This window comes from Protopterus annectens, chromosome 8.part0, assembly GCF_019279795.1.
Source record: "Protopterus annectens isolate FY-2018-M chromosome 8.part0, PAN1.0, whole genome shotgun sequence".
Taxonomy (NCBI): domain Eukaryota; kingdom Metazoa; phylum Chordata; order Ceratodontiformes; family Protopteridae; genus Protopterus; species Protopterus annectens.
In genome coordinates this window covers 459,524,567-459,540,879 of record NC_056741.1, presented here as the reverse complement: position 1 = coordinate 459,540,879, position 16,313 = coordinate 459,524,567, and the positions used below count along the sequence as shown (strand labels likewise).

The 16,313-nt window shown below is 37.3% G+C and overlaps 1 protein-coding gene across 1 annotated transcript in view; it reads right to left on the bottom strand.

The window, feature by feature from the left end:
* The window catches only part of ITGA10 (integrin subunit alpha 10), an 837,220-nt gene extending 824,656 nt beyond the window's left edge, over positions 1-12,564 (bottom strand). Inside the window, exon 1 of the mRNA XM_044079978.1 lies at positions 12,475-12,564. Within this exon, the coding sequence (XP_043935913.1) occupies positions 12,475-12,526 (52 nt within the window). The 5' untranslated portion in view covers positions 12,527-12,564. The remainder of the gene's footprint in view (positions 1-12,474) is intronic.
* Positions 12,565-16,313: the final 3,749 nt, after the last annotated feature.

Below are 16,313 nucleotides of genomic sequence, written 5' to 3'. Positions count from 1 at the left end.
AGTTCAGCAATGCTCACAGTTTAAACAATACTTGTTGCCTGCCTTAGGTAGGATGCTTTAGAATTATATGCAGAAGAATTTAGCTAGGTATTTTAAATTATCTCTATTAGGATAAGATATGTTTTTTTGCCAGGGATAGGCCTTAATCTAAAAAGACATGGATAGAGCAGGAATTCGGTCTTAAGAGAGGGTATTTAGGATATAGTATGAGATTAGTCTGGATTTGTACAGGGACATAACCAATGGGTTTTAAGATAGAGTTTCAGATTGTGTTTAAAAAGTGTAAATGAAGACAGTGATGCAAGTTCGGGGGGGAGTTGGTTCCAATACTTCCCAACTGCATTGGAGAACAGAGCATCTCCTGCCATGTTATTAGATTTACATGTTGATACAAGTAGTTTATTAGATGAGCGTAAAGTTGAAAGGTTCTTACGTTGGATAATGAGACTAGCAAATATTGGGGTATTGGTAGGTTGGAAAAGGGTTTTGTGCGCAATGGTGAGTTGTTTAAAGTGAATCTGATTCAGAAGCTCTAACCAGCCTAATTGTTTCAAATTATGGCAGTGATGGGTCCTAAAGAAGGAAGCAGTAGCAAATCTGGCAATGCTATTGTAAGCGTTGGCTTGCTTGTTAAGGTTATTTTTTTGATAAGTTAGTATATATGGAAGAAGCATAAAGAAGTGTGGAAATAAGGTGGGAATAGGCAATAGTGGTTCTGGCTAGTGGGAAGAGAAAGGGTTTTATCCTATAGAGGGAGCCTAGTTTCCTGTTGACAGTTTTTATGGTATTGTTGATATGGGTTTCAAAGTTCAGGTTGTTATCAATGGTTACCCCTAGAAGTTTAGCTGTTGGATCGGAAGATATGAGTGTACCATTATTGGATAAGACTGAAAAGTTAATTGGGAGTGATTTACAGTAGGAGTGAAGAGGAAGAGTTTGTTTTTTTTGGGGTTCAAGAGGAGGCAGCTTTGTAGAAACCAATTTTCTGTTTTATTGAACGTTGTCTGAGTTAGAGTCTGTAGTTGGGATTGAGATTTAGCTGAGCAGATTATTATCTGATCTTCCCCTACTTCCTTTCCTGGTCTGAAGTATTATATCAGAAGTGAGCAGTATGTAAATACTCCCTTGGGGGAATTGTTTGAGTGAGAGAAGTTTCAGCTTATGCAGTTATTCAAGCATTTTAAAGGTGAACAGTCATGCACACCACTGTCTTAATTTGTTTGCAGACGAGCAGCGTTAAACACACCTGACTTAACTGAGTGATAAAATTTGGATGAGGCAAATATAATATTTTAAAAGCTGAATGCTGGAATGTGCATATTTTTGTCTGCAATTGATGTATCATGTATTTCAGTAAAGTCGGATGCATTGCAGACAACTGTGCTTTCAGCTGATTAGCTGTTGATTCACAGTCTGACTCCTAATCTTATGCATTCATCCAGAAACATCTAGCAACCAGTCATGAGCAAGAAATGTAAACCCTTCCAGTTAAAGGTTAAATATTATACATAGTTTAGTGATGTTATTATTGTGATGTTATTATTGCTGATATTGATATTATGTGAACATCATTTTCTTTTGCAATAAAGTTCTGTTTGTAAAAAAAAAAAAAGTCTTCCAGCCAAAGGAAATGGTCCTTGTAACAAATGGATACACAACATGGTGCCAAAGTAAAGTTTTACAAGAGTTTTTAAATGTTCTACACAGAATGAAAATAATATTTAAATGCCTGTGGAGAAAACTATCTTGGTTACATCTGTATAGGCTGCAGTTAGAGCCATAGAATAGACCAGGGCAGAGTATGCTATGAACAGGAGACAACTGCTGAGGTGGTGGTGGGATAATAGTGAAAAAAAAGAAGTTTTAAACAACAAAATGAACTGCAACAATAAAAGGAGATTATAGAATGAGTCTATACTGTACTAGAAATAAACTTAGGGCAGAAGTTTATCACAGTGTATTATGGCCATCTTCATCCTATACAATGTGGTTTGAGTCCCTCAGCCCCCGTTTGTATACAGTATGGCTTTGTGTAGGTCACTTAACCAGACAGTGATCCTAGGTCACCCATGAAAAAGGTACTGTGCCTGGTAGGTTTAACCACTTAAATGAAGGAAGATAAGAAATGTGGAAAGGTTAGCTCTGGTTACTCCCGGCTATTATACAAAGAGATGCTCCTATCAATTATGGCAATGAGGAGGGAGAGGCATGGAATATTTATGGCAGGTTCTATATGTAAAGAAAGAGAAGCTGGATCTGAAACTAAACATGGTGAGTGCTGGGTCATTGGTACTTCTGAGCACAAATGAAAAAAGGAAGGCTACTTGTTTCTTCAGTTATGAACTGAGTTATAATTGTGTGAAGCTATTTTCTACAATAAATAATATAAAAAAAATATGATCTAGTTTGTCTACATGGTCTCAAAGGATCTATTGACTGAAAAAGAAAAAAGCATATTGCACCTCAATTTGATCCCAACAAAAGGCTGTTTCCTAAAGACTGAAATGAGCAAATAACTTACACAGCTTTGAAGTGTGCATTTCAAAGATGATCATCGTTAAATATTATGGTGCACCTCTGAACTGAAACATGACATCACATTTGCCAACGGAACATCAGACATAAGGCAAATATGAATGTTGACTGTTGAAACTATGTAATGACCTATACAAAATACAAAAAGGTCTACTTCTTTTGTTACAGTTAATAGAATTTTAAAATAGTACTGAAGAAGTGTGTCCTGCTCTAATAAAGGTCTGTCTGTGAACACTGAAAGTTGCTCTGTTTAATTTGACTGAACCTATCACAAAGCTGGGTGCAACAAGTTAATATATTATTCTTATATTTTGTTCACAAATTGTAGTATTTAGGTACCCTTTCCATGGATGCTTGCTTGACATTACCAAGTTTAGGTTCATAGGTTCTTAGTTTGTTACAGTCAGCTTTTCTAAGAGTCCACTGGGAAACCTAGGCAGTATAACCCAATAAGGTAAACAAAATTAAAATTAGGTACCCTGATCCAGGAAAGCCATGCAACATACCTCCGGGCTGAATTTGTGATGGAACTGCTCTACATCATAATAAAATCGCCAGACATGCGAGCATGACAGAGTTGACAGTGTTATTCAGAGATAACCTAATTAATTGCAATGTATGCTTGTACAGCAACAGACAGGCATGCGGTTGATTCTTGAAACGCTTACTTGGAGCTTATATGATACATAACAAGACCTTTTGTACTTCTGTTGTTCCCAGATTGAGCACGGCAATCAATGTTTTTCATAGATTCATACTAAGCTAACTGCCCTTGCGAGCCATTTTAAGCCTAGCCAATTATCTCTTGTGAGATTCAAACCCTGCACCTTGTGTTTGTAAGGCAAACACCTTAACCATTAGGCCACCCTCCCAACCCCTAAACTCCCACTGCCAGTCTCAAACCCAGGACCTTGGTAACATTAGTCTGTATGACCTACCACTAAGCCATGACTGCCATTTTTGAGTAGCGAGTTCATTTAGATTGTGCAATCATTCCTTTCGTGACTAAACCATATCATTGCAAATGTGAAAAACTAAGTGGCTTTCAAAGAAAACCAAATGCTTTCATGCTATGTTTGGAAGCTGGCTTGAAGTGCCTATCTTGTCATTTTCAGTCTTTGCTTAAATTAATAGGATACATTCATACAGCTATATGAACAAGAATGAAGCATTAATATTTTGCTAAATGGAACACAGTGAACCAAGGTTCCCTTTTGCAAGTAATCCAGATGCATGGCAACATTTAAGAAAATGACTGAACATAACAGTGAATGCACAAGTCTAATTTCTGCAATCTGCTTTATGCTCATTGGGCTTCATTTATACAAAAATATTAAAATAACACATTATGCAGGTATAATTCCTGCAATTCACATTATGCTTATTTATATTTATTTATTCAAAGTTATTGAATGTCATATAACACACGTAATTTCTATCAATTACATTACATTTGTTTGTCAGATTCCAGACATATGACTAGAGCTGTTATATCTTCCCTTTGATAGAACAAAACTCTGACTTGTGCTTCCACTGTTTACATAGAGCTAATTCCTTTGCGCTGTTATGCACAGATACACTGACAGAAACATAAAGTTCCTTGTGTATCTTCTAGCATCTCTGGGCTCTCTTGTCTGGGTGTCAGATTTTACATGGAATGTCTGCTGTGCAGGTCATACTGTTAATCCTAGTCAGTGCTTCTGTTCTCGTTATACTGCCGTTTTATGATGCACCTTTGGATCTTTAGTTATCATGCCTCTGTTATATGCCCATCATAATAATGCAACTTTTTCTGCTGTTTCATACTCCCACATCAGCCTTCCTTTTGGTAGCAATACTCAAATTCCACTCATTTGGATGATTACTGGCTCAGAAAAGAACTCCAGAGTAAATTACATGAGAATGTCAGAGAAGCTTCTGTAAGGAGCTCATGTGCTGCTACATAACTGCATTCTGTTTTGTGTCATTACTATCAGCCCAGGGAATACAAAAGCACTGCATATTCTGCTTGCTTTGCTTATTTTCAGAAGCCCACATTATAATCCACTTTCCTAGCTTCACTCACATGCATTTGTTTGATATGTAAGTTATATAAGAAGAAAGGATCTATATTTCTGAGATGATAACAAAAACAAGACAGGTTTGGCATGAAAACTTCCATTATATCTCCCACCTCTCTTTATTATGTGAACTTCTTATCAAGGCTGATTCACTTCATTTGGGGATAATAGAGACTTAAAGAATGTCTCATTTGAAACAATAATGCATCTTTCCCCATATAACTACACTACAGAACTTTTATGCTCTGCACGTGACGTACTACTCCATAGTGGAAAAGCTCCAAGATTTTTCATTCATTCCTTCTTTGATACATTCATTTTATGAAACCTACTCAATCCTTTGAGGGTAACAGGGGATCCACATTCTAGCCCAGCAGGTAACAGATGTAAGACAAAGAAATAATCCTGGAAGGCACATCAATCCATTGCAGAATGCACACACAAGCAGTTACTTGAAGAACATTATACATAGATCACATTCATACCTACAGACACTTTTATTGGATCACTATTTCTCTTATCACCCCATCTGCATGTTCATACTAACACTAGGAGGGCAGAGAAAAATGCTTCAATGAAAACTTGTGATTTATGCTGCTATTATTATTTCCTTATATTTGTACTTGGAGCTTTTCTCCCCAGGTCTCCATTTAAAAAGGGCTCACTCTGGCCCAATGGACTTTCCCGATTAACAAACTGCAAATAAAAAAATAAATAAAATAAACTTAGCAAGATGTTTGAAGATGAAAGATCCAATAGACATAAGGAAAGAGTGAAAGAAAAAAGCAGGAGTTAAAAATAAGATTAAACAGGTCTGTCACATTAAAACTAAGTAACATAATGAAGCATATGTGTTCCTTCTTATTTTATTTTTTCGCCTAAATCATTTTGGCCTTGTTCCTTTTCTGTCTGTATTATGATTTCTTTGACTTCTATTTGTCCTGTCGTCACTGCAACTGGTATCCAAAATATGAAATGGCTGTTACTATAATCCCCACCCGAAGACGATTGCAGACAGCCTGTAGACTCATTACTGTTCCACAGCTATAGAAAGTGCATAGCTTTGTTACATGTGGCTAATGCACAGCTTTGGCTTACCACAAATGCTGCCAAAAACAGAACTGATTCATCTGTTTGCTTTCAACTTATTTTCAGGGTTTGCATAATTGCGAGTTATCTTAAAGCACATTCTTAAGGACAAAAAACACACTGACCAGATTAAAAGATGTACAAAGGATATTGTCATGCCCTAAACCCATATGAAACTTTATATTACCTCTTGTTATCAACGTTCTGAGCTGCTTGCGTATGCTTATACGTGCGTGGCAGATTGCAGCATTGGTTGTAAAGCAAATTAAATGAAACTACATAAAGCAATGTTTCCTTTACTTGGAGGGCCATGTGTTTTGACAGGCAAAGCTGATTCTTCTGATCTTTACAACTTTCATGGAGTCAAGAAGAAATAAATTACACATGTGATAATTATTTGGACATCAGTACAAGGAATGCAAAATGAATATACAAAGTCTGTGATATTTATCAGACTTACCTGGCAGGAAGGGAAGCTTTTCAGGCATGCTTTCATTACCTTAGTAGAATGCAGCTGTTCAAGATTATCATTGTTCTAAAATTAAGCTCTCCGAAAGTCAATTTTTACAAAGCATGTGGCATACAGGTGGAACATTTAATCCAGTAATATGGTCAGTGTTAGAAGTGTATCGGAGATCTTCACCTAATGCAGTCTGAGTATAGGATACAAACAAGGTTTATCTATCTATCTATCTATCTATCTATCTATCTATCTATCTATCTATCTATCTATGTCTGTCTGTCTGTCTGTCTGTCTGTCTGTCTATCTATGTATCTATCTATCTATCTATCTATCTATCTAGCTATTTATCTATCTATCTATCTATATATCTATCTATTTATGTATTAGTCTACTTTGACCCATCAAAATAACACTTTAGCAAAACTCATTTTCGCTAGTCCAGTTTCACAAAAGTGCATTTCTCCGGAAATGCACTTTTGCAAAACTACAGTTCACTGAGATTGTTGCTGGAGATTGCAGTACAGTGGGGCTAAGGGAATTTTCCCTTTTCCGCACTGTAGTGCGATCTCGGAGTTGGTATATATTAGTAGCGGGGAGTGTGGGGGCTGCAGGGGGGCTTGCCCCTCTGCATAATTTACTGTAGTGTATTTTTTTGTTTGTTTTTTAATGCTTCAGTGATCTGTAATTTCGTGAAAGTGCATTTCCGGAGAAATGCACTATCATGAAACTGGACTAACGAAACTGAGTTATGTTATTTCGATGGATTAAAGTTGACACACACACACACACACACACACACACACACACACACACACACACACACACACAAATCAAAAGTTAGCTAAAATAGTTGATATACCACTTCAAGGCAAGGTATACGACATACGAGCAAAATCATTAAGGAACCTTTCTCAGCTGAAAAAATAGGCAGCCTACAATGTTTTAAAATATATTTTATGAGGCAAAATCTCCCACACAACTCCTTGTACTTTCTTTCATTCATTCCAAGACACGAGTAGTTTTGTAAAATCACTGGTTCATTGAAGCATACCTTGGCACTGAAAGGGTGACTTTACAGGTCACTAGCCTTTCTCAGGAGGCAAACACACATGTGCACCATACCATATACACCACACCACAACACATATACATGTACACACTGTATACATAATCATACAACACACACACACCCATATGCACACACACACACACACACACACACACACACACACACACACACACACACACACACACACACACACAGACACATGGAGACTCACCCGTTAACCTTACGGCATACCTTTGAGATAAGGGCAGAAACTAGAGTACCCAGCAGAAACCCACTCCAAATAGGAAGGACTATAGTCTCAACACAGAATGCACCCATGCCACTAACCAAACAGAAAAACCAAGTGCAGAGGATCCCTGTTTAGTTCTATGTTTGCTTCACCAAGAAGGAAAGTAGATTTTAGTATGCTGTAGAGAATGGGTGACCTATACATTACCACTCTGACTGGAGAATGAACGTTCTCCAGCAGGGTGCTAATCATACCTCTCAACCTCTTAGTGCAAGAAATCTGGACAAAGCCTAAAATAATGGGGGTACAATGGCCCAAAATAGGGACAGGTTATAAATACTGCTCTTTTTAACTTAAAAAGTTGCTAGAATAACAAGATTTGTTTTAGTATGCAATTTCTGAAGGATATTAATTCTGAAACTGAAATGTATGCCATTATTTAGTGACTTTAATCCTCAGTTATTTGCCAGAGAACCACACATTTTATGAGAAACAGATCAAAAATATGTGGCTAAATCTAGACATTCTGCAAAAATCTGGACAGTTGAGAGGTATGTGTATAGGTAATGCCCACTGCAAAACAAGTCCCCTGCCTCATGGTAGCATACTAAGCTGCAGTTGTGCTTAAGACTGTAACAAAGCTAATGACTGCCATTATTTTACACTTGCTAAGTAGCTCTTTTGCTCTTCAGTGAGTGTAAAATTAAAAGAAACCGAAAATAAAAAAAATAGAAACGTATGTGTGAAAAAAAAATAGAAAAGTGTGTTTGTGCTGTGTGTGTGTGTGTGTGTGTGTGTGTGTGTGTGTGTGTGTGTGCACATGTGTAGGTGAATGCGTGTATGCTTACATTAAAAAAAGTTAGAATGAGATTGATTGAGCCATTATTTTATACTCGCTAAGAACTTTTACTGTTTATCAAGTATAAAATTAAACATTAAACAAAAAAGGAAGAAAAGTTGTTTGTGTGTGTTGACTTCAGTGCCCAATGATTGCCAGCAAAACACAAATTTTATAAGTAAGGGACCAAAATATGAAGTAAATATCTTATATTTTTGATGTAAAATGCTTCTTCCAACATCATTTACATATATCACAGTAAGTTTGAAACATTATGTGGAGGAACTATTTTACATATAAAATATAAAAAAAATAATAACAATATAGTAATAAAAAATAAATAACTTAAATACAACAATTTTACAGAAACCCACTCTCTAAGCACAATAATGCCCTCCAGGGTGTGTGTTACGCTGTAAATAATGTCCTTCCAGGGGTGTAGAGGCCCTCCACTGCCTCATAACACCCCTGGCCATGTGTTATTTAAGCCAATAACACACACTCTGTTGAGCATCATTGCTTGCTTGACATCTACCAACACATCCAAGATTCGAGCAAGGGTATATCATCACACCTATTCAACTTGGTGGTCACTCTGCTGTTTAATTACCCCTCAAGCCCTGTAGCAAGTTTAATTCTTCCTGGCCCAGTTCATTTATTTCTTTATTTGTTTGTCGTAAGCAGATGAGTGAAATGGGCCATAACGCCTCCTTTTCATCCATGACATAGTTGCAACAAAAAAATTAATAGTGACAATTCAAGCAAGGAGAGAGAGAGAGAGAGAGAGAGAGAGAGACAGTGTAACCATACGTAAGTCTAGCATATCAGCTTGTATAAACAATGTATTACATATATTACTTTCACTCTAAAGCAAGTACCTTTTAGTCAGTCTTTTTTAATCAACTTCAGTGCTAAACCCTGCAAGTCATTCAAAAGGAAATAAAAGCCTTATCTGTTTGTGCCCTATTGGTGCCCCTTTTCTTAAGAAACCAAATCTGAAGGATATTACATACAGATTACTGTTGGTTCTGGTTATACATTTGGATCATACAGTACCAGATTGTTGTTAAAGGTGCTGTTTAATCTAATATCACATGCATGTAACTAAGACTCACAAGCCATGAGGTCCTGGTCTTTACTACAGTATCAACATTTGGTAATACACACACAACAAATGGCTACTTTAACACAATTCTGTACACCTGCAATCACCAGGATATTATACCAGCTAACAAGGTATGCTAAAAAATTTTTACGATGCAGCATGATGTCCTAGGCCCTAACTGTCTGGCTTTTTTCAATTTGAGAGGAATTAACTAAAATACAGAATGGTGCAAAAGGCTGTGAGTTCTATTCTCACATCGGCATATCGATTGCTGACACTGCAGTGTAGCATGGGGGGTGCTATACTCCTGACTATGCCATCTTTTGGATGAGATGTTAAGCCAAGGCCCATCTGCTTGAGTTAGTAATATCTCAGGTAGATGTAAAAGATCCCACATCACCTATTGAAAAGAGTAGTGGAAATTCCCTAATACCCTGGCCAAATTTTCCCTAGTAGTATAAATACCACCTTGAGGCTCCCTGAAAAGCAGCTACAAGCATAGTGGGACTAACCTGGTCAACAAAGGATTAATAAAATAAAATAAATTATTAGCAAAGGTCATTTATTCATATGAACTTACTGAACTTACAGCCAAGGAGACCATTGAGAAGCTCAATCACAGCACCTAGAACTGATGGGAGACTGACAATGCCTCTCAGTAAGCAGATTTTTTCCAGATAACCCAGGCAAAAATATGTGATCGCACATTTGGTCATCCAGGCTGGCTATGAAGATTGCTAGAGTAGTATTCTGTTTAATATGTAAGGTATATAAGCTCAGCCTATTACAGAAATGGGGAATGCATTGAGTTAAGTACTTGTCATACCATCTGGTACTGTACATGTGGGGGTATAGGTATAGGTATAGGCACAGGTACAGGTATAGGTATAGGTACAGATATAGGTAAAGGTATAGGTATAGATATCGGTAAAGGTATAGGTATACTGTAGGTATAGGTAAAGGTATAGGTATAGGTCTTCACGGCAGCTGTTTACTTTATCCCTTGTTCTTTTCAGGTGAAGAAGTTCAGAAAGTGCTCGGTTGTTTGCAGCACAGAAGGCTAAGCAAAAATTCACCTTTAAGAGCTTAAACAACACAGAATAGAGGAACATGGCTCTTAGTCCATCATAATAGCTAAGGGTACTGAGATTTGAGATGTTTCTAGTGAGAAAACATCGAGGTCTTTCAAGCTGGTTTAGAGGCTTAGTAAAGTACATGTCAAAGATCATGCATCAGGTGTCAATAATGAAGACTAGAATTAAAATATATGCCCACATAAAGAAAAATTCCTTCAATTCACTTTAGATTCTGTTAATGTTATGGCATTAACTTTCTTTTATCTTCACTAATGTGGACAAACATTTGAAATCAGCCTTTTGCTCTGCTATAGGTACAATGCATTCTTAATGCTATTTGTCTGCAAAGTGACAATGACAGCATTAAAAATGAAAGTCTGCATTTTCAATATCAGAAAAAGCGGAAAGTACTCACAAAATAACAAGAATAAACTATTTTCATTTATGTAGAAAATAAAGAATAATAACTGGAAACAAGAATGGACTCATAGCTGTCACTCCTGCATATTTTACGCCTTCTGGCTGGATGTTTAAATCCAATGAAAATTACCAAAAGGTACCGTCTTTGTGAGGCTTAAATTTAATGTCATGGTGTAATACTGAGATTCGGCAAGTAACACTTTCGAAGACACACCTTTTACCCTTCTTTGAAAATATGTTTAAATGAACTGGTATGCACAACAAATTGGGTGGGAGAGTAGGCAAGGAGTTGACATAAAGAACAGGGTCTGGCTGGGTCATCATCGTGAGTCTCTGCTGTAGTAACTAAAACAAAAATCATTACCTATTCCCTGCGTTTTGACCTAGATGATTAATGACCTAGGTGCTAGAGAAACAAGGCAGGGAGAGTGAAAGGAAGTGACCAACACTCATCCTAGGTGTGGGAAAAGCAGCACATTTTCTTCAGTACTGACAGCTGACAGAAGCTGGGTTTTGCAGAGCAAGCAGCATGAAGGGCTAAGATACGTACAATAACCAAGTATGTACACTGTACTGAAGGTTGTGCATGCACATAGAGAACATGTGCAGGGGGTGGCATTCAGGCATCTATAATGTCAAGCTGCAACAAGCATAACGGGTAAGGAAGCATGGACAACTGTACAACTAGTTGAATGACAGCACAGGAGTAGGAGAGCTAATTGCTACCTGGTACAGTGGAGAAAAAAAAACAGATGTGGTACCATCCCAAACATGTGAAAAATGCCATTGACAAGAGAAAAGCACAGAAACATGTGTATTTTAAGAATCTGTGCAGCAGCTATTTAGGTGCTTGTATTTTGTGACCCAATACAGCCCTGTATAGAAAAAGAAAACTGCAGGGGAGACACAGTTCTGTCAATGCTGAGGCACATCCACCGGGAATAAAACATTTTATCCCCTGATGGTATGACCTACATTTTCACACATGAATCATACACATCATAAAAACTATACTTTTAATAATAATGACCTGATGGTATGACAAAAACATTCACACATAAACCATACACATAATAAGAACTATAGGTTTAATAATAAACAGTTCATTAAAAAAAGATAGCACCTAAATAGAGGAGTGATCAAATGTCCAACCTAATGTGATCTGTTCACATCATGGCACAAGGAAAATTACCCTTGGTAAGTGAATAAAGTTACTATAGAAATATATTTGCTAATGTAATTAAAAAAACAGTTGAGATTTTTCCTTGCAACATGTTTTTTAGATCAAGCGTCTGATTCAAACAGTTAAGATAAAGCATAGGATGGGACTGATTTCAGGAGAGTTGCAAAGTATATTTTCTAGCAGCAGCATGCCAGTAACAAACAGGTTATTCATTCGAAAGTAACTGAAAAAACATCTTACAGGAAGGTACCAGTACAGAGTGAGCATTTTCCAAGTCTGGAATAATACCACCTGAGGTCAAAAGCAGACATCTACCTATATCCAAAAGGGCTTAAGAAGTAATTTCTCTTAAGCTTCATAGAAGAACACTTGAACATCTCAGGAGAAATTAGAAGTATGCTTCTTACCTTTTAGGAATACAAGCAACACCGAAATAAAGACCTGTCTATTAAAATCCATGAGGAAAACTGCTGTTACAGGAGCTCTAAACTGCAGAACACTCAAACAGTGTTATGAACTGTAACACTCTTTGCTACTGCACAACATTCAATTTTTCCCAAGGAAGCATGATTGGCTAGCCCAAAAATAACAGCGTGTGGTGAGCAAAAAAAAAAGAAAGAAAGAAAAAAACTTTCCTGACAAAGGTTAGTCTTTTTCATTTGATTCGTTTCCCTTCAGTGAAGTCATAGTTCAGTAAAGTGATTTATTCCTTGTGTGTGTGTGTGTGTGTGTGTGTGTGTGTGTGTGTGTGTGTGTGTGTGTGTGTTTGTGTATGTCTCCACGTCTTCCCCAGGTTTGTTTTTTTTTGTTTTCATAGGAGGCTAGTAAGCTGTCTTAAGATGTTTTTGACAACCCTGTAGTCAGGCTCCATTCCTTCCAAGGTTTCAGGACAGTAAAATAATTTTACTTAATTTTTCCCACTTATATGTCTTTAATGCTTCACATGATATTACTGCATCTACTTTTTCTGTCGTTACAGTAACGTTTGTCACACCCTTTCAGTTTTCTCATTTTTTTCACCTGCACTATTTTTTCTTGATTTCTGGAAATGAGAACGTGTCTGTTACATATGTAGAATTTTGCTTGTGTGAATAAATTAATTTCTGATGAACCAAGAGCAACAGGCACAGAGCATAAAGTATAAAATTCAAGGGAAAACACTCTGAAGCTGTATCATAGATTACGTGAGTAACCAGATCAAGCACAGTGTCTAATTTTGGTTGTACAAAGTACTTAGTAAATTAAAATGCATTGCACAGAGACACCTTGCAAGAAGCTTCTCACTGAACACTGCTCTGTTAACTGTACTGTATTTATGAAACTTATTAAATAATTAATAGTTATTAGAGTTCCGCTGTGGCGACCCCTAACCGGGAAAAGCCGAAAGACACAACAACAACAACAACAACAACAACCCTAGTCAATTAAATATTTACTTGTATAAAAGCAACACATATATTTTTAGAATCACAACATCATTTTCCTTCAATCAGTCTAACAAGCCTAATATCCAAAGCCATGGAATAAATTATTATGGAAATGATAAATAAGAACATTGGCAACCTACAGACATTGGACGCATCGCAATTTGGTTTTGTTAAGGGAAGGTCTTGCCTACTTTACCTGACAAACGTCTTTGAGAATGTCAACAAGGTAATCACAAGGATAAAGCAGTGCATACTATGTATCTTGACCTGGCTAAGGTATTCCCTTCAATGCCCTATTTAGGCATTGTTGACAAGCTCTCTGAACTAAGCATAAATCCTAACATGACTGGCTAAATCGCTGCCTGCCTCACAGACAGAACCCAAGAAGTCGGAATCGGTGAGACCACCTCCACCAAGACATTGGCCACCAGCAGAGTTCCTCAGGGTTCTGTGCTGGGCCTGCTTCTGATGGCATCTACTTCTTGGATGTCAAAGCTAATGTTCAAGGCCTCTGGCTCACCAAGTTGCAGATGACTGTAAATTGGGAGCTGTTATAGATCCTTCCCAAGACACCAGCATTTTGCAAGTGGATTTACACAGACAAATGACTGGTGCCAAAGTCATGGCCTAAAGCTCAGTGCAAAAAACGCATTATAATGCCCTTTGGGGAAACTGTAAACCCACTTTAATTACTCCATTGATAAAACACCCCTAAGAGTCAACCCAGTAGTAAGGGAGCTGTAGACAGGGAGTATGTAGACAGTATCTGTCTTTTGACCGACAAGTAGCTAAAATGATAAAAAATCATTCTATGTCACCCAATTTAGAGGTAAGGATATTTATTTATTTATTTATTTTACATTTGTTGATCGGGATAGTTCATCTGGGTGTGAGCCCATTTTAAGCGTAGGCCTGGGGAGAAAAGATCCAATAAAACAAGAACAACATTGACAGGTACAGTGTCAGTTTTAAATAGAATTTAACAGAAATATCAATATGACATCCAGGTTCAAGGACGTTATAGTACCACTGTACTCAGGCCTTATCAGATCTAATATTGTATACAATGCCCTCTTAGGTATATACCTAACCAGACACTTGCAACAGTTGGAATACCCACAACGGTTTCTCACCAGAAGAATTTAGGGAATGAATACCCTGCCCCACACTAATTATTTAAAAGCTTTGTCTCTGTATTCAGCCTCCTAGAGGCTTCTGAGAGTGGATCTTTGCCTGGCTTACAGGGCTTCTTCAGACCAAGCCCTGAAGGATCAGTTGCACATGCTCAAAACAAACAGCACCAGAAACACTAGATCCAGGAATATGAACTTCACTTGTGACATAAAGAGAACATACTGGAGAGATAGATATGTGTCCCAAAGGATCCCTGTACTATGGAATAGGTTCCCCATCCATGTAAAGCAGAGTTCATCCATGACCTTATTTAAAAGAAAACTTGACAACTGGATGAGAAATATTAAATTTGCCCCTGTTCTGGCCCCCATGTCTGTTATGGACAGAGTTTGTCAATGACAAAAGTATTATCCTAACTAACAACCTCCTACAAATCCTTAGTTACCTCCCTACTAACATGATTCCCCCCCTCGTCTCTTTCATGTTACTACATGAATAAATGAGTCTTTGCGGGCTCTGTTTAAGCAGCTTTATTCTATACAAACACATTACTGTAAAGCTTATTTGACTATGACTAAGTAACTTATATACAAACTAACTGCTGTGATCATACCTGCTTACACAGTGGCTGCTTCTTCAAAATGGCACTAGGGTTGCACATGTCTGGAATATATACATGCACATACAGCTTTGCATGCTTCTTAAAGACATAATGTACAAATGCTGCACTCTGATCTACATCCTCCCTCTTTGAGAAATAGATCATGCAATTTGTCAAGAGATATTTAGCAAGCAGAAATCACAAATAATCTAGAGATATGCATTATGCAATTCTAAGTACACATGTATATACAATCAAGTCCACGTTACTGTGTATTTTATACTAGGCTTAGAAAGTCATCCATATCGTGTGACATAAAATTGAGAATCAGTTTTAGCAACTGGAACAGCCTCTGCGAAATGGTTGACCCATGGAATTTTTGAATTAGTCTCTGGAACAGAGTCAGACTTTTGAACACATAATGGTCTGGAAACAATGTCTGACTCAGTCTTTGATTTAGAATCTGCATCACAGATACAATATTGTGATTGCAATGGTGATGATTTTAATACAGGAAGAAGATGTCTGCGATGCCTCCTATACGGTACATCATCGGAGCTTACCCAATAAGATTTAGGCTCAGCACGGATGCCTGTTATCTGTCCTATTGGATCAAAACCTTTTGTTGTCTGTATCCATACTTTTTCTTCTTCACTCAATGAACGAAGTAATCTGCTCAATCTGTCATAATGATTTCTGGATATTACGCTTCTTCAACAACTGAGTATTGATGGTTTTATTGTCCTTAGAATTAGGCTTCAACAAACTTGATGAAATAGGTAGTGTAGTTCTAGTCTGTCTGAAAAGTAATCTTTGAGCAGGTGAGTCAAGAATATCATCACAAGGTATGTTTCTGAGATTAAGTAAATTCAAGAACACATCGGTATTGTCACGCTTTGACTTTTCAAGCAATCACCTTACACTCTGTACTGCACGTTCAGCTAGACCATTGGATCGAGGATATTCAGACTACTATTGACATGTACAATGTCCCATTCTCTAACAAATTTCTGAAACAACTTGCTAGTAGATTGGGTACCATTGTCAGAATAAAGTTTGTGAGGACTACCATGAACTGAAACAT